This window comes from Petaurus breviceps, unplaced genomic scaffold, assembly GCF_028583685.1.
Source record: "Petaurus breviceps papuanus isolate PSGF00001 unplaced genomic scaffold, PetGlider_PUasm1.0 175, whole genome shotgun sequence".
Taxonomy (NCBI): Eukaryota; Metazoa; Chordata; class Mammalia; order Diprotodontia; family Petauridae; genus Petaurus; species Petaurus breviceps.
In genome coordinates, this window is record NW_027185764.1 from 56,573,388 (window position 1) to 56,595,272 (window position 21,885).

A 21,885-nucleotide genomic window follows, 5' to 3' on the forward strand; every position below is an offset into this window, starting at 1 on the left:
TATATAGATATATAGGGGAGGGATTGTGTGTGTATAGATATAATATATAATAAATTGGGAGTAGTCTTAAAAGGAAGGAGCTAAGATTAAGGAACCGTGAAGGAGGCTTTTTTTTTTTTTTTAAGCAGAACTTAGGGCTTTAGATTAGACTTAAAGGAAATCAGAAAAGCCAAAAGGCAGAGGGGAAGAAGGAAAGTGTTCCCCCTCTCTCCCTAAAGGCAGGGGGGACAGTCAGTGAAAATGCCTAGAGGTGGTGTGTCCTTATCAAGGAGCAGCAAGAAGGCCAGTGTCTCTAGATCACAAAATATGTGGAAAGGTGTAAAGGGTAAGAAAATTGGAAAAGTAGGAAGGAGGCAGGTTATCTATGAAGGGCTTTAAAAGCCAGATAGTGTTTTATATTTGATCCTGGAGGTCATAGGAAGCCACTGCATCTTTTTGAACTGGAAAACAAAAGCTCCATTTATTCCTGTTTTCCATTGTTTTTTAATAGGACTTGAGTGTTGTATTTTGTCTAAAGCTTTTTCTGCTTCTATTGAGATAATCATATGATTTTTGTGTTTTGTTATTGATATAGTCAGTTATGCTAATAGTTTTCCCAATATTGGACACACAAAGATACTCACATACTAACCTATGAGATTTTAAAAGTCCAATAATAAAATAAAGAGGTAAGGAGAATTTAAAGAAATAAGAGGAACAATGGAGAGTTGTCCAGAGTACTGAAGGTTACCTAGGGTGAGAGAGTCAATATGTGCCAGAGGCTGGCCTTGAACAAAGGTCTTCCTGGCTGTAAGGGCAAATCTCTAAATGATATGCCAATGCTGCCTCTTTAATCAATAGAGATAAACAGGGGAATTGTATTATGCTCAAGAGAACCATAAACAATAAAACTATCATTATTAAACATGTACCAAATTGAATATGTAAATCTATTAAAAAAATCAAATAACAAAAAAATGCACAACGGGTAAAACAATAATGGTAAGAGACATTAATATTCCTTTCTCAGAGCTGGAGACATCTAATAGAAAATTAGACAATATGCAAACAACCACATAAAAAGAAGATATGTGTATGTGTGTGTATAGAAAAATAATAAAGGAAAGGGCACTCAAATTAAAGAGGATTGTGAAAGAAATCTTCTAAAAGGTAGGATTTAATAAAACTGAGAATTAAAGGAAACTAGCAGGCAGAGATGAGGAAGGAGTAAATTCCAGGTGTGGGTGACAGTCAATTGAAATATAGTCTGGAGGGGGGGTATCTTGTGTGAGGATGTAATGGTAATTGGAATTTGAAGATCTTCCCTGCCCCTTAATAAACCTAAGGAAATTTGAAGATCTTCCCTGATTTGAAGTTTTCCCTGCCCCCTAACAGGTTGAAAATAATCACATGGAGCCTGTAGTAGGAAGAGTTTGCTGAAAACTGGAGCAGAGCCCACGGGAAGCTGGGAGTCAGACCAGCTAGATGGTGGGAGAGAGAGGATACACCTAGGGAGGTAGTTAGGCTTGTGAGTTTTGGTTTGTGGGAAGGCTAAAGGATAGTGTGGCTCTCTGTAGTATTATGGTGTATTAACTTCTGTGTTGCTATGATGGATTTGGTTTTCTGATGTCTGAATGGATGTTTTACTTCTGTCTAATATATGAAAAGTCTGTTATATTTTGAGATTGAGAACTATGCCAGCATATTTACAGGCCTCATTGGCATTGCGAATATTGAGTTGGTACTACAGAGGACTAGCAAGGAGGTCAGTGTCAGTGAATTGCAACATATATATAGGTGAATAAGTTATAAGAATACTGGATGGATAGGAAGGGTCCAGGTTATAAAGGGCTTTAAACATTTTTTTTTTTATGACGGCTAGAAAATTGAGGTTAAGTGACTTGCTCATAGTCACACTGCTAGTAATTGTCAAAGGCTGGATTTGAATTCTGGTCTCCCTGAGTTCAGAACCAGTGCTCTATCTACTGTGCCACCTAGCTGCCTCTCATAAGGGCTTTAAAAACAAAACAGGATTTGGATTTGATCTTGGATGTGATAACTCTAGAGTGTCTTGAATATGAGACTTGACATAGTCAAATTTGTGCATTAGGAAAATCATTTAGACAGTTGAGTGAATGCACACTGTAGTCAGGAAACTTGAGGGAGACCAACTAGCAGTCCAGGCATGAGGTAATGGTTTGCAGTAGGGTGATGGCAGTGTTGGGCAGCTAGGTGGTGCAGTGGATCGAGTGTTAACCCTCAATTCAGGAAGACCCGAGTTCATATTTAGTCATAGACACTAGCTGTGTGACCCTGGGCAAGTCACTTAACTCTGCCTCAGTTCCTCATCTGTAAGATGAGCTGGAGAAGGAAATGACAAGCCACTCCAGTATCTTTGCCGAGAAAACCCAAATTGGGGTCACAAAGAATTAGACATAACTGAACAATAGCAACAATGGCAGCATTAGAGGAGAAAGGAAGGGTATATGTCAGAGATGCATGATGTTAAAAAAACAGGATTTGTCATCTGATTGATTTTGGGCTTGAAAGAGAGTGAGAAGTCTTATGTTATTTCATTAGATCCTCACAACAACCATATGAGAGGTAAGTGCTATTATTAGGACAGTTTTACAGCTGAGGTAACTGAAGCAGAGAGAGGTTAAGTGATATGCCCAGTACCACGCAGTAAGTACAAGTCCTATAAGGATATTCAGCAAGGATACAGCATTGATTCTCTTGGGCATAGGCTCCCTCCCTCTTTGTTATCCTCACTGACCATCAGTCAGGATCCTGTGGGAGGAACAGTTGGAACTTTTCAACCTGGACTGGCCAGATAAACCTGCAGATATCAATAGCCTAAGCTTTAAATCCTTGAACCAGTGAAGTACTGAGGTTAGTTTCTATACCTTCAGAAAAAAAACTAGACTAGCCTACATGTAGTAGGGTCTTTGTCTACTACCCCTATCACACTTTGTAACAGAGGAGGAAAAGTTAAGCAAGACCAAGGGACAGATTGGCTATGACAATGTAGGAAACATTTTTACTCTTCAAGAAGAGAAGTGATTTCCTCATGTCTAAGTGGCAAAGATTCGTCATTGTAATTACTCAGCGTACTGCACCATTATGGTAGTCATTGTGTACAATGATTTCCTACTTCTGTTCACATTCTGTATGTTTATAAAAGCCTACTTATATTTCTTTGAATTCTTCACATTCAGCATTTCTTCTTGTGCAATAATATTCCATTGCATTCTTTGGCCCCAGTTTGTTTATCCATTTCCCTGTTGATGGGCACCAGCTGTTTTTAGTTATCTATTGCCACAAAATGTACTCCACAAATATTTCGGTACCTGTGATTTCTTTCTTTGTCTTTGACCAGCTTTAACCGTTAAATAACAGAATCTCTTGGTCAAAAAGGTATTTTGGTCACTTTTTTTCATATTCAAAATAATTTTGTAGAACAATTGAACCAGTTCCCAGTTCCTCCAATAATGTATTCATGTGCTTGTTTTCCCATATTTCCTCCACCATTACCTTTTTCCATCTCATGTTATCGATGCCAGTTTGCTTCATATGATGGTAAACCTCAGACTGGTTTCAATTTGCATTGTTTTAGATTTTTAGCAGCCTCTTTTCATTTGACTGTAAATAGTTTGTAGTTCATTTTATGAAAAATGTTCACATCATTGGACCACGTATTCATTGAGGAAAATGACTCCTGGCTGCGCACATTTGTGCTAATTTTCTATATATCTGGTATTTCTGACCTTTATTGGAGAGATGTAACACAAGTACCTCCTCACCCCCACCATGAGTTTCTCTTTATGTTGTCTGAATTTTCACGTGATTGAAATTGCCTGTTTTTTTTCTTTCTTTCTTTTTTCTTCCTGAGTACCTTTATCCTTTATTTTGTTAAGAGTTTGCCCTCTAAAGATAATTGTGAAAGATTATCTCCCTCTTAAATTTCCTCTTATTTTTTTTTTTAAGAAGTGGAGAGATAAATGGTAGTTGTGAGCAAGCTATGCAACTGACAAGGAATTCAAAAGAACAAGAGTAAAGGACATTACAAAAGCACCATGAGGAGAAGAGAATATAGACTGGTCACCTGGCTGTTGTTGTTCTTTGTTCTCAAAGAATACCATGACATCAGGAAAGTCATGCTATGACTTGCAAGGGATGGATTTAAGTGAGGGAGGGCAGTGCAGTCACCAGCTTCAATTTCTTCTCCAGAGGGTACAGTGGCAAAATATAGATCAGGACAAAAGGAGATGACCCCAGTCACCTGGCAAGAGCAAAAGAAAAGAAGTACATAGTGATAGAATCATGGTACCCATGAAATGTAGGGAAGAAGTGAGGAAGGGAAATTCACATCAGATGGACTCTATGTTATTGAACTTTTGGGAGGACGTAAGACAAGAGCCACACAGAGTGGGCAGACAAGGATAGGTTGTGATCTTCATCATTGCAACACTTGAATTGATGAGGTCACAGGTCTTTTTTTTTTTCCATGTAGGTAAACCAGATCAGTGTTTCTCATGTCTCATGACTGTGCATGACCTTGTGTCATGTATCCTGTATTCATTTGCACTTATAGTCTAAACTGCCTTTTTTTTTTCCACAAACCAAACTACTCTCCAATTTTCCCAGTAGTTTTTGTTGAATAGAGAGTCTCCAAGTTTCTGTTCTTGGGTTTATCAGATACTAGACTACTGAGTGTAATTGCTTCTGATTCTACTTCCTCCCACCCATTATTAATTTAGGGTCTCTTATTTCTTAAACTTGTCTGCCCCCCCATTCCAAACTCTACAAGTGTAAAGTAGTGGAATAGTGGATAATGACCTGGTCTTGAAGTCAGGAAGATCTTGGCTTAAGTCCCTCTTCTAACACCTAGGGCTTTGTGACCCTGGAAAAGTCATGTATCTTCTTGGTGTAAATTAAGTTTCCTCACCAGGTAGTTCCATATGCCAGTGAAATCACAGGTACCATTTTTATACCTGTCTTCTCTGCATTATGGTAAGCCCTTGGTAATTTGGTATAGAATTAAATATGTAAACTTAAGTATTATCATCATTTTGTCATATTTGAGTAGGTGTCTCCATTTACCACCAATTGCTCTGTTTGGTTTTGACTCCACCATCATCAGCATCATGCTCTTCAGAGCAAGCTCATCACTAGGCAGCTTATCATCATGGAAACCTCTTTGTCTTTGGTATTCACACTTCATCAGGACCCTTCGAGGCTTCTGGCTTTCTGATTGGAGGGCTGGAGGGTACAGCAAGAAACTCTTCCCACAGTCTCCCTTTAGAGGGCTAAAATTCCTGGCCATCTTTTCATTTGACACTAACTTCTCTGCTTGGTTCTAACTGTAGTTTATGTAACTCTTGAATGTGTATTTGTTAGAGTGACTTGACTTTCATATATTTTATGCATTTCTGTAGTTATTTTAAATGGAATTTTTCTTTTTTACTGCCCTGTCTTACTAATTTCTACTCTTACTATTGAGAAATGCTATTATTTCATAAATTTACTTTGAATCCTGGTGCTTAAACTATTTTCTCAAATATTTTCTAATTATCCAGGGTTTTCTAAGTAAGTACTATAATTTTAAATAAGGATAATTTTGTTTTCTCTTTGCCAGTGCTTATTCCTTTAATTTATTTCTCTTGTCTTAATTGCTAAAGATAGCATAACCGGAACTTATATGCCAAGTAATAATGGAAAAAGGAGACAAATGTGTTTTACCCCTATTTATCAGGAAAGTTTATTCATTGCATATGCTTTTGGTTTTATATATACACTTTTAAATCTTTTTTATGACCCTTTATATTTTATTCTTTATCCTTTTTATATGACCCCTTTGTACTTACTCTCTTTACATATTTAACATTAATTATTGCTACATTTTCTCAGAGATTTTATTATCACTCTACTTTATATTTGATTATGTTAATTTCTTTCCTAAATTGGACCCTTTTCTTGTACCTTCTATACATCCAATTTGGTCGAGGAGAGAGAGAGAGAGAGAGAGAGAGTGTGTGCATGCGTGCATGTATATTTTAAAGATATATTGCTATAGTATTTTTCACTAAGACTTTTATATAATAATTTATTAATAATATTGGTCCATGATTCCCTTTCTACACTATCTTTCCCTTGTTTAGGACCATGTTCTCTCAGAAGACCAAGTTGGTGGAGTGTTTCCACTTCTTAAGAAGTAGCATAAGTATTAATCGATCCTTCTGGATCAGAGGTCCTCCATTCTCTACCCCTGGGGATTTCCTTATATATCTCTTACTTTAATTTTTTAAGTTGTATTAAACTCTGTTTTGTTTATTTGAACATTTTTGATTTTTGTAGATTACCATTCATTCCTTTATCTTTTCATTTTTGCTAGCATATAGTTGTGTAGAGTAAGACCTAGTAATTCTTTGTATTTCTCCTCTGAGTATACTTTATTAATTTTTAAAATATTTTTAAGTTATGCTATTTAAAGGATTATTGACATTTTAATCTCAAAGAGGCAACTTTTTATTTTGTCATCTCTGTTATCTTTTAATTTTCTATTTAATCAATTTTTTTCTGATTTCTATTACAGATTCTTCTGGGCTTCTTTGGGGTTATTAACTTTATTTTCTAGGTTTAAAAAAATAACAGTTAGCTTATTAATCATCTTTTTTCTATTTAATATAAGTTATTAATGAGAAAGAGAGCAATTGTCCTTTAAGGACTCCTTTAGCTATGTCCTTAACATTTTTGCATATGATCTCATTATTTTCTTTTGCATAATTGTTTTTTGCTTTTATGATTTGCTTTTTTTTTGTTAACCTGCTCTTTACTCAGAATGCCAAGTTGCCATCTAGTTTTGTATATTTTCCTTTTGTTTCTTACATTTCTTACTAGCCAGGTCCTGATTAGTGTTAATAATGAATCCCCTGAAGTGTTTTCATTATTCAGATTTGAATGACTTATTTCCATTGGGTTGGAAGCAGTTACCATTGTAATTTGCATAATTATAATTTTGAATAGTGAAAATTCAGTTATCTGTTACTTCTAGGGATTTATTATTCATTCTAATCTGGACCTTGCTATAGTATATTATGTTCTATAATGACTGCATTGCTTATTTCTACCATTAATATTTATTATTTCTAAGTGTTCCAACAAATTGTGTATTTTTACAAAGGTACCATGTGATAGTGGAAAGTGTGTGTGTGTGTGTATGTGTGTGTGTGTGTATTTAAGTTCCCACCATTCAGAAGACCATCTTGTATGTTTCAACTCTTACCTCTTCCATGATTTGTTGTTACAATTTTTTGACAATTTTTAAAAATTTCTTTTTCTGTTATATTAAGCCACCAAGAGAGGACTTTTTAGAACTTCTAGAACTATTTGATTCGCTATGTAATAGTACAGCATTACAATTCAGCTTAATTATGAATTTTAAGTTCTATGCCATTTGATGTATGTGGATAGATGTATATACATATTAAATAGTAATAGTGTTTCATTGTATGTGATACCTTTAAGAGGCAGCATGGCATAGTGGATAGAAATGTGATCTCGAAATCGAGAAGGTGTGAGTCTGATTACTGCTAGTCATTATACTGGCCTTGTTGATCCTTGACCATTTACTCAGCTTCTTAGTATCCTAGGCCATTAACTCAAAGATGATTAAGCTTCAAAGCGAATGTTGATTTGCTTTGGTAGAGTGAATTTCCTTGTCTGGACTACTCCTTAATAGTGAAATCAGTGGGTTTGTTGTTGTTTTTAAGCTTTGCATGTAATATAGTTTCTCTTTTACCTCTTGTGAATTTTTTTTTGTTTTTTCTTTGTTTGATAGCAATATTGCAACTCTTTGAAGTTTTTTTCATTTTCCTTCTGTCTTTGTACACCATAAGTTAATCAGCAAATTTATTAAGCATCTATTATGTGTCAAGCATTTGAGGATACACAAGCAAAACTGCTGGGTGAGCTTATCAGAGGAAGCATCTTATAGACATAAGGAATGTGTACATAATAGAAATGCAAATTATCTAGGAGAGGAAGATAGTAGTACCTATGATGTGGGGGAGAGGGGTTAGGAAAGACCCAGTGAAAAAGATGGTCCTTGAGGTTAGATTTGAAAGAAACTCAGGATTATAAAAGGCAGAGGTGAAGAGAATTCATTCTTCATTCCAGGCATGGATAACAGTCTGAGGCAGAATATAGTGTGTGAGGAAAGCCAGAAGGTCAGTTTGACTGGATTCTAACATGAAGGAGAATTATGTATCTTAAGGCTAGAAAAGTGGTGTGTGGATGTGAAGGATATTCTCAGCTTCCTTTGCGGGGAAGAAGGTTGAAAGGAAAGACTGGGTTCCTGCCCAGAGTAAATTCACTAGTGGGGGTACTCTCTGCAGCTTGGTTTCCTCTCTCCTTGTACATGAAAATCTCTTCCCAAACATCCTCAACATTTGCATCTTTTTTTTTTTTTCATGTAGGTGAACCAGATCAGTGTTTCTCATGTCTCATGACTGTGTAGGGGTTGATTCATAAGTATGAAAGAACCCCAATAAATATCTGTACTCTCAAACAAAAATCTATGAGGTTACTTGTGCTGGATGTGTGGATTTAGTATTGAAAGACTGAATAGCATCTTTCTACTTAAGCAAATCAGCTTTCTGATGTTATTCATAAGCTGTTTATCTTATGTAGTATTGATTTCTTATTGATTCAGTTTTTATTACTATAGTTTTCTTTCTTTCTTTCTATCTTTCCTTCCTTCCCTCTTCCTTCCTTCCTTCCTTTCTGCCTTCCTTCCTTCTTTCCTTCCTTCCTTCCTTCCTTTTTTCTTCCTTCCTTCCTTCCTTCCTTCCTTCCTTCCTTCCTTTCTTCTTTCCTTCCTTCCTTCCTTCTTTCCTTCCTTCCTTCCTTCCTTTTTTCTTCCTTCCTTCCTTCCTTCCTTCCTTCCTCCCTTCCTTCACTTCAGAACAGTTTCCTCCTTTAAAAGCTAAAGAAACCAACAAAGGGAAATTATTCTTCCTAACAAGGAAAAAAATGGTTGCTGGGGTATAAATAAGAACCTTGCAAGAAAAGTGTCCACTCCCTCCTAGAATCTGTTATAGAACACAGAAAAGCTGAGCGTAGTTCTGATGTGTCCATAGTCTAGCCTTTGGGAGATTAGGTTCAGAAGATGAATACGTAGGATCCTATAGATTAAAATCTTAAAAAGAAAGCCATCTGAGTGGAAGAAGTAACAAAATATGAAATTTTGAGGACCTAAAGAAAAGATTTCAGGGAAAGGGAGAAAGGAGAAATTCCATGTTGGTACAAAGAACTCACCAACTGACAAAGGAAGATTAGATAACAAAGTATGATCCCAGGTTTGTATCTCAAGATTGTATGTCTTGTCTGACATTTAAATGGTGTCAGGAGTACTTAAATTGAGAATGCATTAAGGCTAACAGAGAATCCTCTCATGGTGAATTCTCCATTTTGTCAGAGTAGTAACTATCCTGTGTCAGTTGGGATTTTATGAAGCCTCACTGGCATTTATGCTTTATTCCCTACAATGATATTCGTTGCAATTTTCTGCTAATCTAGTTTGGGTATCTTCTTATGGCAACATCTCTCAAGCAGCCTTTTTTTGAGGCACTAGCCAGGATAAGCCTAATTGTTTACGTGATTAGTATTATACTTCTCCCTGACAGAAGTTATAACTTTTTTTTTTTAAGCAATCGGGGTTAAGTAACTTGCTCAAGGTTATTTCTGGGTGTGGTGCTAAGTGTCAGAGCCCGGATTCGATCCCCAGGTCATCCTGACACTCGAGCCAGTGCTCTTACTCGCTGAGCCACCTGGCTGCCCCAAAAGTTATAACTTTTTTAATTGGTAACTAGGCCTAGGCTTCTAAAAAAAAATTAAAAGCTAAGAAGTGGGGGTCTGTGCCACCTTGGAGAATTGATAATGTCTTTAACCTCTAATCACAGAACTCTTCAGCTCTTGACTTCTCCCCCTTTTTACCCTACACCAGTCTACGTAAATGAAGATTTTGACTTGTTCATGTTAGGTGAGGAAAAATCTCTTTTGATCATAATTGTTTTATTTCTTTTTTTCTTCCCGTTGTTCCAGGACTGAATACTCCAATTTTTCCTCAGTTTATTCCCCTTAGTTGGAAATATTCAAATCACCCCAATCTTCAATTAATGACCACTTAAAGGTCCTCATGAATGGACTGTATGTATCTTCAACAGTTCTTAAGGCATATATTCATTCCCTTCGGTTGCTGTTATTTTCGGAAGTCAGTATTACTAAGAAAATCCTAGCACAGAATATACCATTTCCATTGTACTGAATATACCATTTCAAGGTTAAAAAAAAAAAAAAACCATAGCATTTGTAGGGTATTGTTAGATGTGTGTATGGTGCAGGTAAGTGTGAATTTAAGCAGTTATTTTAAATTACTATCAAATGAGTACCTTCCATACATTTTTACTGCTCCCTATTAATTTTTTACATGTATATTTTGTAGAATGAGAAGAAGAAATAGAAAGACAAGAAGATATGGAGTTTTGGACACAAATCTAGAAAATATGGAATTAACACCTTTAGAACAAGATGATGATGATGACGATACAACTTTGTTTGATGCCAATCATCCCCGAAGGTAAATAAAATTTCAGGCGACAGTGTACTAGATTAAAAAAAAAAATACTAGGATAATCATGTTTTATTGTATTATCTTCTGTCTTCCCAATAGCCAGCTTTCTCTGCTTTGTCCATTTTGGCTGCCTTACCATCAGTCTTTATAGACTACAATTGCTTTGTTATATATATTCCAAGTGCATGTGTGCTCATGTGCACACACAAACAAATATTGAGTTGTAATAGGAAGAGTCCTCTAGAACAAAAATATTTATAAATATTTGTTGTGCTTTGCTTACCTGGCAAGGCTATTGTGAAGATAACTGAGATAACACCAGAAAGTTCATTCAGAAAAGCAAATATTTCACACCTACTAGTATACCTTGTGTATATTTGAGCATTAAAGTTGTGTTTTTAAGAAATTTTAATGCAATGGACCCATTATAATATTCCCACAAACCTATAAAAAATGGAATTCTATCTGTAATCCGTTTACTCCTATAAAACTTACTTGTAAAAAAATTAGATGATTTGTCTTCATGCTTAAAAATATGTTATAATATGAGTTTTTTTACTTGAATATAATCTGAAAGGAATGTTAGGTTAAATGAAAGGTTTAATTATATAACTAAAGAAAAGCATCATTTATTTAGCAAGATATATAGAGTAATAAGAGTATTACCAAATTATAAGTTTCCATATATCTGCTTTCAGTCAAAACAAAGAATAATATATAATCAGTCAACCAGTCTCATATACATACACACATGCATACATAATGTATGTATTGCTTAAAATCCTATTGTGTGCTTAAGTAGATTAAATAAGACCTTTTCAGTCCCATGCAAACCTTTGTTTCACAGAATAAAAAACTTTATGACAAAAAATGCCTAAATGACAATCCCAGTGACAATTGAAAAATTGATTGGAAAGGCCTTCCAATTATTGTCTGTAAATAAGAACACTCAAGTTAATGAGTTAGTTAATGGCTTATTTGATGGATTTATATTGTCAGAATAAGTAGTTTTTAGCTATACTTATTATCTTTTAAATTAAATTATTTTATATCAGTCCTGAATGGGTTGTAATAGCATACCAAATTGAAATATAGAATTTGAAATGGTGTTGTTTTAGGCATTTTGTAAAAGGCATCCTTACCTTCATTATATAACTAATAATATGGAAAGCTATTAAGAACATTTCATTGAAAATATACTTAATACTTTAACAAGACTTCTTAACATGAATAATCATTTGAAAGGATGACTTATAAGAATAATATATTGGATGTTCATCCCTGCTTACACATATATTTTCTTGAACCTTGGAAGGATATTGTTTCAGTTCTTATTGTTGTTGCTGTTATTATTGTTGTTATCGCAGCAAGATACCTTATTTTCACAGAAATTCTTTGAATAGGGACAGAGATACAGTGAAGTATGACAGAACTAAACACACAAAAAGCATTATATGGCCACTTCTCTCCTCTCCCTGAGATAGGCAAATCTCCACTCAGGAATTCTCTTTTCCTGTGCTTACTGATGCCTGGTTTGCAATTTCTAACCTTAAATAGTTTCAGGGCAGGGGTAGGGGGTGGGAGGAGAGTGAGAATTAAGTGCCTTGCCCAGGGTCACAGCCAAGGTATGTCAGAGGTGAGATTTTGACTCATAGGCTCTCTCTAACATGCTGTGATCCCTATCTATGACATGAAAGGCCATTAGGAGGTTCACTAGTGGCTCACCTTGATATACCTCTTCAAATATTTGTTTCATTTCAAAAACCCTTTAAAATGCATTTTTATTATCCCCATTTGCAGATAAGGAAAGCAGTGCTCTTCCAGGTTCTCCTACCTGATTCAGTAACCTCCTCTCCTTTGAGGTTCATTCAGTTCATATCTACCATCAAATCAAAATTCTAACTGTTGCCCACACATCTCCAGGACATTCCCCTTCCTTTCCCTAGTGAGTTTAGTGCTAGACTCACAGTATTTCCTTCTTAACTCCTGCCCTCATACAGTTCTTTAACCTGATAGTACTTTAACTTAATCATTTCACATGACCTACTTCTCCACCCCATTTCAGCTCACACACAAAATGGTTCTCCCCACCATCTTACCTTCACTTATAAATGCACCATTTTCACATTCATGAACACTGAAATACGTTATCTGACCACAGCCCATTGTCATTTCATCCCTCCCTCTACTTTAAAGCCACAAATCACCTTCTTCTTCTTCATCATGACCTCTTATCCTACCCCTCAGTTCTTTCCCAGGCCATCACCCCTGTAGTAAGTATGCGTTCCTTCTTTTGCCTTATTGATTTTTTGATAAATCAGCTCGTCTCTACACCATCCCATTGTCTATCTGTATCTGCCAAGACTCAGCCTTGCATCACTACCATCATTTGCCACCTTTGTTTCTACACATGTGCTGTGTAACAGAACTGGAGAAAATCTACTGCAAATTTATGTTAGATAACCTCAATTGGTCCCTTACTATGGTACAACCATGCTTTTATACTTCCTTTATTAACTCACTACACAGCTCACCACAGCAGCTCATCCAAACGTTTTCATCCTTCCTCAAACCTCCCATGTCTCCTCCTTCTATCATTTGAGAACCAAGTCTTATATTTCACAGAAAAAGTTAAAGACCATTCTCCCAGGCTCCCTCTTCTTTCTTGCTTCTCGTTTCTCATTATTAGATGACTTTTTCTACTATATCTGCCCTCAGTCATCTCACCTGAAGAGGTTAGGTTGCCCCCACTTATAAAGGCAAATACCTCTACATGTACAAAGTGATCTCATTCCATTCCATCTTCTCCAGAAAATTGTTTTCTCTGTCTTCTTATACTTTCACCTATCTCACTCCCTCCTCCACCAGCTGTTTACAAACATGACTGTGTTTTCCCCCATCCTCAGAAAACCCTCACGTGATACAAGTCCATTTTCACTAGCTAACATCCCATATCTCTTCTCTTTTTTTGGCTATACTCTTTGAGAAGGCTTTCTATAGTGCCTGCCTCTGCTTCCTTTTTTCTCTCATTCATAATTCTTTATAGTCTGTCTTGCAACCCCATCATTCTTCTAAAACTATTCTCTTCAAGGTTATCAATAATCTCTCAATTACCAAATCTAAAGACCTTTTTATTTTCTGTCCTTATCCTTCTCCACTTCTTTGCAGGCTTTCAAATTTCGATCACTTTCTCCTTAATACCCCTGTCTCTCTAGGTTTTCGTGATAGTACTGTATCCTGGTTTTCCTCCTGTCTGACTGATTCTTCTCAGTGTCCTTTGCTGAATCTTCTTCCAGCCCACTAAAGGTAGGTATCTGTCCTGGACCCTTTTTTCTTCTCCCTCCATACCATTTCACTTGGTGATTTCAGCAGCTTCTGTGGTTTCAGTTATCATCCTTATTCTGGTAAATCTGGGATCTACTTATCTAGTCCAAACTTTTCTTCTTTTATAATTTTCAGATTCACACCTGCAATTGCCTGTTAGACATTTCAAACTGAATGTTGTATAGATATCTTAAATACAACATGTCCAGAACTGAACTCATTATCTTGTTCCCTGAATCCTCACATCTTCCCAACTTTCTTATGATTGTTAGGGGCACCACCATACTCCTATTTACCCAGGATTACAATTTAGTTTCTCATCTTTGAACCTTCACTTTCACCTCCCTTCTCTAATCTGGCAACAAGTTCTGCTGATTTTATCTTTTTAACAACTCTCATATATGCCCATTTTTTTCTCCTTTAATGTTGCTATCATTTCCTTCAGGACCTTGTGCCTGGTCTGTTACAGTAACCTGCTGGTTGGCCTCCTGCTTCAAATCTCCTCATTCTAATCCATCTTTCACTCAAATGCCTAGTTGATGTTCCTGAAGCAAAGATCGTGCCATCCAAACCAATAATCCAATAAACATTTATTAAGTGCTCGTGATGTACCTGGCACTGGAGATACAGTTAAGAAAAACATAGTTCCTGCCCTCAGGTAGCTTACAATCTAAAGGGAGTGGGGGGGGGGGACTTGCAAAAGGAAGCAATAAAGCAGGGGCACAGGGTCATCTTGTTTCATGCAGTTGAAACCAGGCAGAGGAGCAGATACAAAGGGGACTGAATTTGAGAGTCCAGTTTCTACCCTCTATACGGGAAGGCATTGGGAGGATTTGGGTACCCTACCCTCTAGCCCTCCAGTGGAAGGGAAGAGGAATCTAAGGGAGTTCATTTCACTCTGGGGCTTGAATTAGTAACATGGTGATGAGATTAGAAGTGATGAGCCCATGGGAGGGGCATCATGTTCCTAAAGTTGAAAGGAGATAAGTCGGGGGTAGAATCAAGATGGCAGAGTAGAAGCAGGACCTCCCCTCTACTCCAACTTCCACCTTCCCCAATCCATGTAAAAAGGGAACTCTAAATAAACTTTGGAGCTGCAGAACCCACAAAATGACACAGAGAAGCTAACCTCCCGCTTGAGGACATCCCAGCAGGCCTGCAGGAATCGGCCAGCGCAGTGCACTGGGAGCCAAGCCCAGCTCCATGCCAAGGCTTGGAGCCAGGGTGAGCCTGACCAGCCACCTACTGGAGGAACTCCAGATCAGCAGCAGCTTGTGGCCATTTCCAGATTTATCAACACATAGATGCGAAGGACAAAGTGAGAGATCACTGCAGTCTGCACTTTGGGACCCAGTAAGTGGGAGTGCGTGGCTTTTGCTCCTGGGGCGAGAAGCCACTGAGACACCAGCACAGCCAGCCAGCTCTGAGTGGCAGCTTCAGCTCCTGGCCTGCAGAGTGTAGGGGGACCAAGCACCAGTCTGAGGGGTAATCGCTCTTGCTTTAACCTGCTTGGATCTGGATTGCAGTCTAGGGTGGAGGTCCTGGGGTCTGTGTCCAGCTTGCCAGAGCATGTGGAGACCTCAGAGAGGGCACCCATCTAATACTTCCGGCAGCTGAGAAAACCCCAGCGTTTGGGACGAAAACTCCCCTATCTGGTGGCAGAGTCTGTGGCAAAAAGCCCAGGGGTCAAGTGACAGAGGGGCGACATGAGCAGGCATAGGAAACAAAGCAGACAGAAGATTCCAACATTAGACTCCTATTTTGGGGACAAAAAGGAGCAAACCATGAAACAGGAGGAAGACAATGAAGTTAGAACTCCTGCATCAAAAGCTTCAACGGAAAATACGAGCTGGTTACAGGCCATAGAGGACCTTAAGAAGCAGATAAGAGAAGTGGAGGAAAAATTGGGAAGAGAAATAAGAAAGATCCAAGAAAATTATGAAATGAGAGTCAACGGCCTGACTGAGGAAAATACTACCTAAAAAAATAGACTAACTCAAATGACAAAAGAGGCTCAAAAAGGCAATGAGGAGAAGAATGCCTTAAAAAGCCAAATTTGCCAGATGGAAAAAGAATCTCAATAGCTCAATGAGGAGAATCATTGCTTCAGAATTAGATTGGAGCAAATGGAAGCTAATGACTTTATGAGAAATCAAGATGCTGTTAAACAGATCCAAACAAATGAAAGAATAGAAGGCAATGTGAAATATCTCATGGGAAAAACAAGTGACCTGGAAAATAGATCCAGGAGACATAATTTAAAAATTATTGGACTACTTGAAAGCCATGATCAAAGTAAGAACCTAGAAATCATCCTCCAGGAAGTTCTCAAAGAAAACTGCGCTGATGTTTTAGAATCAGAGGGCAAAATAGATGTTAAAAGAATCCACCGATCACCTCCTGAAAAAGATCCCCAAAAGAAAACTCCTAGGAATATTATAGCTAGGTTCCAGAATTCCGAGATTAAGGAGAGAATATTATAAGCAGCCAGAATAAAACAATTTGAATATTGTGGAAACACAATCAGGATAACCCAGGATCTGGCAGTTTCTACACTGAGGGATCGAGGGGCTTGGAATATGATATTCCGGAGTTCAAAGGAGCTGGGATTAAAACCAAGAGTCACCTACCCAGCAAAACTGAGTGTCATGTTTCAGGGGAAAATATGGTAATTCAGGGGAATAGAGGACTTTCAAGCATTCTTGCTGAAAAAACCAGAGTTGACTAGAAAATTTGACATTCAGATAAAAGAAGCAAGAGAAGCATGAGAAAGTAAACAGGGAAGAGAAACCATAAGGAACTTATCAAAATTGAACTATTAACATTCCTACATGGAAAAATAAAAATTGTAACTTATGAAAGTTTTCTCAGTAGTTAAAGGGAATAGAAATATGTGTGGGTGTGGGTGTGTATGAGGGTATATGGGCATATGAATACATATGTGGATGTGTGTATATATCTTTACAGGTATACATAGATAGAGGGCACAGTACCAATTTAACATGAGGGGATAATACTTAAAAGGTGAAATTAAGAGGTGAGAGACGAATATAATGAGAGGAGATGGGGAGTGACAGAATGGGGTAAGCTATCTCATATAGAAGAGGCAAGGGAAAATGGTTACAATGGAGGGGAAGAATAGGAAGGCAAAAGGGAATGGGTCAACCTTATTCCCACTGAATTTGGCTTGAGTAGGGAATGAAGTAAACGCTAAATAGGCAATCTCACCCTCCTGGAGAGTAGGGTGGGGGAAGGGGATGAGAGGGGGTGTGATGGGAGGGAGGGCAGACTGGGGGGGAGGGAAGTTGGAAGCAGCCACTTTTGAAAAGGTACCGGATCAAAGTAGAGAATAGAACAAGTGGGAGGTGGGATAGGAGGGAGTGAAATATAGTCAGTCTTTTACAATATATCTACTATGTTATTGTTTTACATTAGCCATACGTGTACAACCTATACTGAACTGCTTATCTTCCCAGTAAGGGTGGGTGACAAGGGAGGAAGGGAATGAATCTGGAATTCAAAGTTTTAAAATCAAATATTCAAATATGTATATACTATTATTAATACTATTTTACCTGTAATTGGGAAATAAGATATACAGGCACTGGGGCATAGAGATCCACTGGAAAAGTCAAAAGGGGTATGGGAGAAAATATGGGAGACAGCAGATTAGAGGAGGGGATATCCTCTGGGACTGCTATTTTGGGGCGGTGGGTAGGGGAAAAACGGGGAGAAAATTTGTAACTCAAAATCTGGCGGAAATGAATGATGTAAATCAGAAGTTAATAAATCATTTGGAAAAACAAAAAGAAAGGAGACAAGACTACAGATGCAAAGTGGAATGTCTGTCTCAGCTTCCATTCAGTAAACTTCGACTCCCTGTTACCTCCAGTATCAACTATAAAATCCTCTGTTTAGTCCTTCACAATCTTCAAAGCCTTTCACAATCCAGCCTCTTCTGCCTTTCTAGTCATCCTATACCTTACTCACTCTCAGGTACTATGTGGTCCTGTGTCTGGTCTCCTTGCTTTTCCTCATACAAGACTCCCTCTCCAGATTCCTCTGTTCCCCAGGCCTGAAATACTCTTCCTCCCAATTCCCAATTCCTGACTTCTCTGTCTTGAATGAAGTCCCAGCTAAAATCCCATCTGTTTTGCAAAAAGCCTACCTTAATACCCCCTTAATGCTAGTTCCTTCCTTCATTTGATTATCTCCAACTTGTCCTATATATAGCTTTTTTGTACACAGTTATTTTCATGTCGTTTCCCCTGTTGGGTGTGGGCTACTTGAGAGCAGCGACTATCTTTTGCAACTTTGTTTTCCCAGTGCTTGACTGTTTATTGACTGATTTCTTTTTAACACTTAAACATTTCAGGATGCAAACACAGTTCTAATTTCAAGTCTATTGCTAGGATATATTGCTTCTCTGACAATGGTTGAAATTATGAAGACATAAGATCCTAGAAATTTATCAGTATAGGCAGACTCAATTCCAGGAATATTATTTGTCCAATACCAAACAGGTGGGAAGAAGGTATTTAAGCATTGTTAAGCCCATGAAACAATCCTATAGGAATATTGAAAGTCATTGCAACAAAACAGTAATTATCTAGAAGCTACCTTTCAACATAATTATCATTTTTTTTTTTGCCTTTTACCTTTTGCCTTTTGGAGGGCAATTGGGGTTAAGTAACTTGCCCACAGTTACAGGGCTAGTTTTTTTGTGTGGGTATTAAGTGTCTGAGGCCGGAACTGAACAGTCCTCCTGACTCCGGGCCAGCGCTTTACTCACTGCACCACCTAGTCGCCCCTCAACATAATTCTTGAAAGTCCAAAAAATTAGGTAAAAATTATAAGGTGCAATTATCATTATTGTTATTACTTATTCCTGTAAACCTTATTGGTTCACATTTAAAGCAACAAAAATCTGCTTTTTAATGTAATTGGTTATGTTGCTAAAATTTACTAAATAGTATTTTCTTATTTAGGCTAATATAACAATATATGTTTGGAAAAAATAAAATGAATAGAAGTGAAAAGTTTTAAAAATCTGTAGGTAAATTTTCATTTGCCTATAGTAATATAGTTAAGATTTATATCAAAATGATTGCATTTAATAAAATTGATAAAAATAATATTAGTACATATAAATATTTAAATTTTCAAAATTGATAACTGATTACTTCATTTAATTGTTCTCTTCCCTCCTCCACTAAAACTTTGTGAAGTAATAGAACTCTACTTAAGGTATTTAAATATTATTATTTACTTTTTTTATTGCAGATAAGAATGTGCCTTTTAATGAGAAAACTTCATTGGTGAACATCAAGGGAAGAAGCTTATGATTAAGGAATAAGAAGCCAATATCAGTCACAGCATGGGGGGTATTTAAGTTATGTATATTATGACCTTTAATTTGTTGTTGAAATTAATACTGTATCAGTTTGTTGCATCTTTGTATATATAGGAATGTTCTATTAATGAGCTCAAATCTGAAGAAAAAGAAATGCCATATGATAGAAATCTACTTGAAAATTACCATTAAAATAGGGTGTTTTCAGCTTTGTTTTCTTTACTGCTTACCATGGTGTGGTGAACAGTTTCTGTTTATATGCTAATCAGCTAATATTAATTGTTTTGCTGGTGTAATGATTTAAGTAATTATCAATTGTAACTACCCACTGAAGTACAAATTCTCTAATATAACTAGATTTTTTTCTCCAAACAAAATGTATTTCCCATTTTTGGGGGGAAATGCCTGATGTATTGCTTTGTTTTTGAGTATTTTTTAACTATATGAGTTATTGTATGCAAAGCAATAAATGTGATTTTAAATTATTTTAAGTGTTCTAAAAATATGAAAGGCAGTGTCATTTGAAGATAAAAGCTTATTTCCAAAATAACAAAAAGTTTTATGGTATTATTTCTCTAATGTGTTTCTTCTCTTTTCTAGAAAAGTTTTGTGACAGTGTTATTATATATTACTAACATTGCCATCGCATATAATTCTATAATTTCATAAACTTGAATATATGTAAGATATATACTTCAAAGACTTAAAAAAATATTTTTAGACTTAAGATATTTTCAGAAATCATTAAATTTCAAAGATTTTCCACCATGTGTTCTTTTTACATGTGCAGTCAAATGCAGTTCCATATACTACAATGAAAAACTGAAATAATTGCAAAAATGATAAGAGTAGTGGCTGTAGTGATCGTTGACATTTATATATTACTTTAAAATTTGTGAAATATTTTGCATAGATTATCTCATTGAAGTCTCACAAACAACACTGTGAATTATCCATTATGTTATGATTTTTTTCATATATGGTCACATCTATGTTCTATAGTGGCTATCATTTATAGTAGTTATCATCCCCATTTTGCAGTCTTTATTCTACCTTTTAGGTGCTGCCTTTAGTAGCAAGCACCCTAGCATACCCAGGATGGCTGCTAGCACAAGTTCTTTGACATGCTTTTGTAAAGGAAAGCAACTCAAAAAGGGTTAACAATCTTACTTTTATCAAACATATTGCTTTCCTAGTTCCAGGGGAAAAGTCATCACCTTGAACTTCAGAGAATGCAAACAGAAGTTACAAGGAGACAAAATATAGACAGATAAAATAGCACAATTCAGGTCAAGATGGCGGAGTAGAAGCAGGACCTCCTCGCTGCTCCAGCTTCCACCTTCCCCAATCCATGTGAAAAGTTGACTCTAAACAAACTTTGGAGCTGCAGAACCCACAAAATGACACAGAGAAGCTAACCTCCCAGTAAGAGTGGGTGACAAGGGAGGAAGGTAATGAATCTGGAATTCAAAGTTTTAAAATCAAATATTCAAATATACATACTATTAATACTATTTTACATGTAATTGGGAAATAAGATATACAGGCACTGGGGCCTAGAGATCCACTGGAAAAGTCGAAAGGGGTATGGGAGAAGACATGGGGGAGAGCAAATTGGAGGAGGGGATTTCCTGTGGGACTGCTATTTTAGGGCAGTGGGTAGGGGAAAAACGGGGAGAAAATTTGTAACTCAAAATCTGGTGGAAATGAATGATGTAAATCAGAAGTTAATAAAGCATTTGAAAAAAAACCAAAAAAATAAAATAAAATTTTAAGAGATTAAAAAAAATAAAATAGAACAATTCAGCAGACCAACAGACAGGGCTTCCAGCTGTCTGACTTTAACATACATAGTTAGTCACCAGAGAGAGAAGCACCAATATCTGGGTTTTCAAAGCGAGGGCTCAACAGCTGCCCAGGGTCTCATCTGGCCAAATTACAAAACTCTTCCCAAAGTGAGCCCCAAAGCAAAACTTCATCTCAGAGGTATATATAGCCTTCTCCAGGGTCAGAGAACATCACAACCTTCATGATCCACTTGACTACAAAGTAACAAAAGTTGTGTGTTCTGAAAAACAAGCCTCCCCCTATAGGTTCCATGTGACCATTCAGCCTATTAGGGGGCAGAGTTTATTTTCAAATCAGGAAATGTCCTCAAATTCACCCAAGCCTATTAAGGGGCAGGGAAGATCTTCAAATTCCTATTTCCATTACAATGCCTTAGTTTCCTTCAAAATTTAGCTCAGGCATGAACTATTGAGGCTTTTCCTGTTCCTAGCTGCTAGTGCATTCCCTAGCCAAAAATATATCTTATGTATACATATGTCCTCATATGTGTATACTTATATAGACATGTATGTATATATGTATATATACATATAATTTAGTGTTTATATTTATGCATATGCACATGTGTGTGTGCATATGTACTCACCTATATGTGTGTGTGTGCATATCTCCCCTGATGAATGTAAGCTTCTCAAGCCCAGAGACTTTTTTTTTCTTTGTATCTCTGATAGCTAGCACTGTACCTAGCACATGGTAGCCCCTTAATACTTAATGAATTAATTGAACTAAGCTTTAAAGACAGACTGAA

General features: G+C 36.8%; 1 protein-coding gene across 2 annotated transcripts in view; it reads left to right on the forward strand.

Annotated features, from left to right (window-relative positions):
• FAM174A (family with sequence similarity 174 member A) overlaps window positions 1-19,845 on the forward strand; it is a 39,784-nt gene extending 19,939 nt beyond the window's left edge. The window contains exons 2-3 of one of the 2 annotated variants that reach the window (XM_069085169.1): window positions 10,484-10,618; window positions 19,220-19,845. In XM_069085169.1, the coding sequence (XP_068941270.1) occupies window positions 10,484-10,618; window positions 19,220-19,223 (139 nt within the window). In that variant the 3' untranslated portion in view covers window positions 19,224-19,845. Of the gene's footprint in view, window positions 1-10,483; window positions 10,623-19,219 lie in introns of those variants that run through there. The other variant, XM_069085170.1, reaches the window with a different exon arrangement.
• Window positions 19,846-21,885: the final 2,040 nt, after the last annotated feature.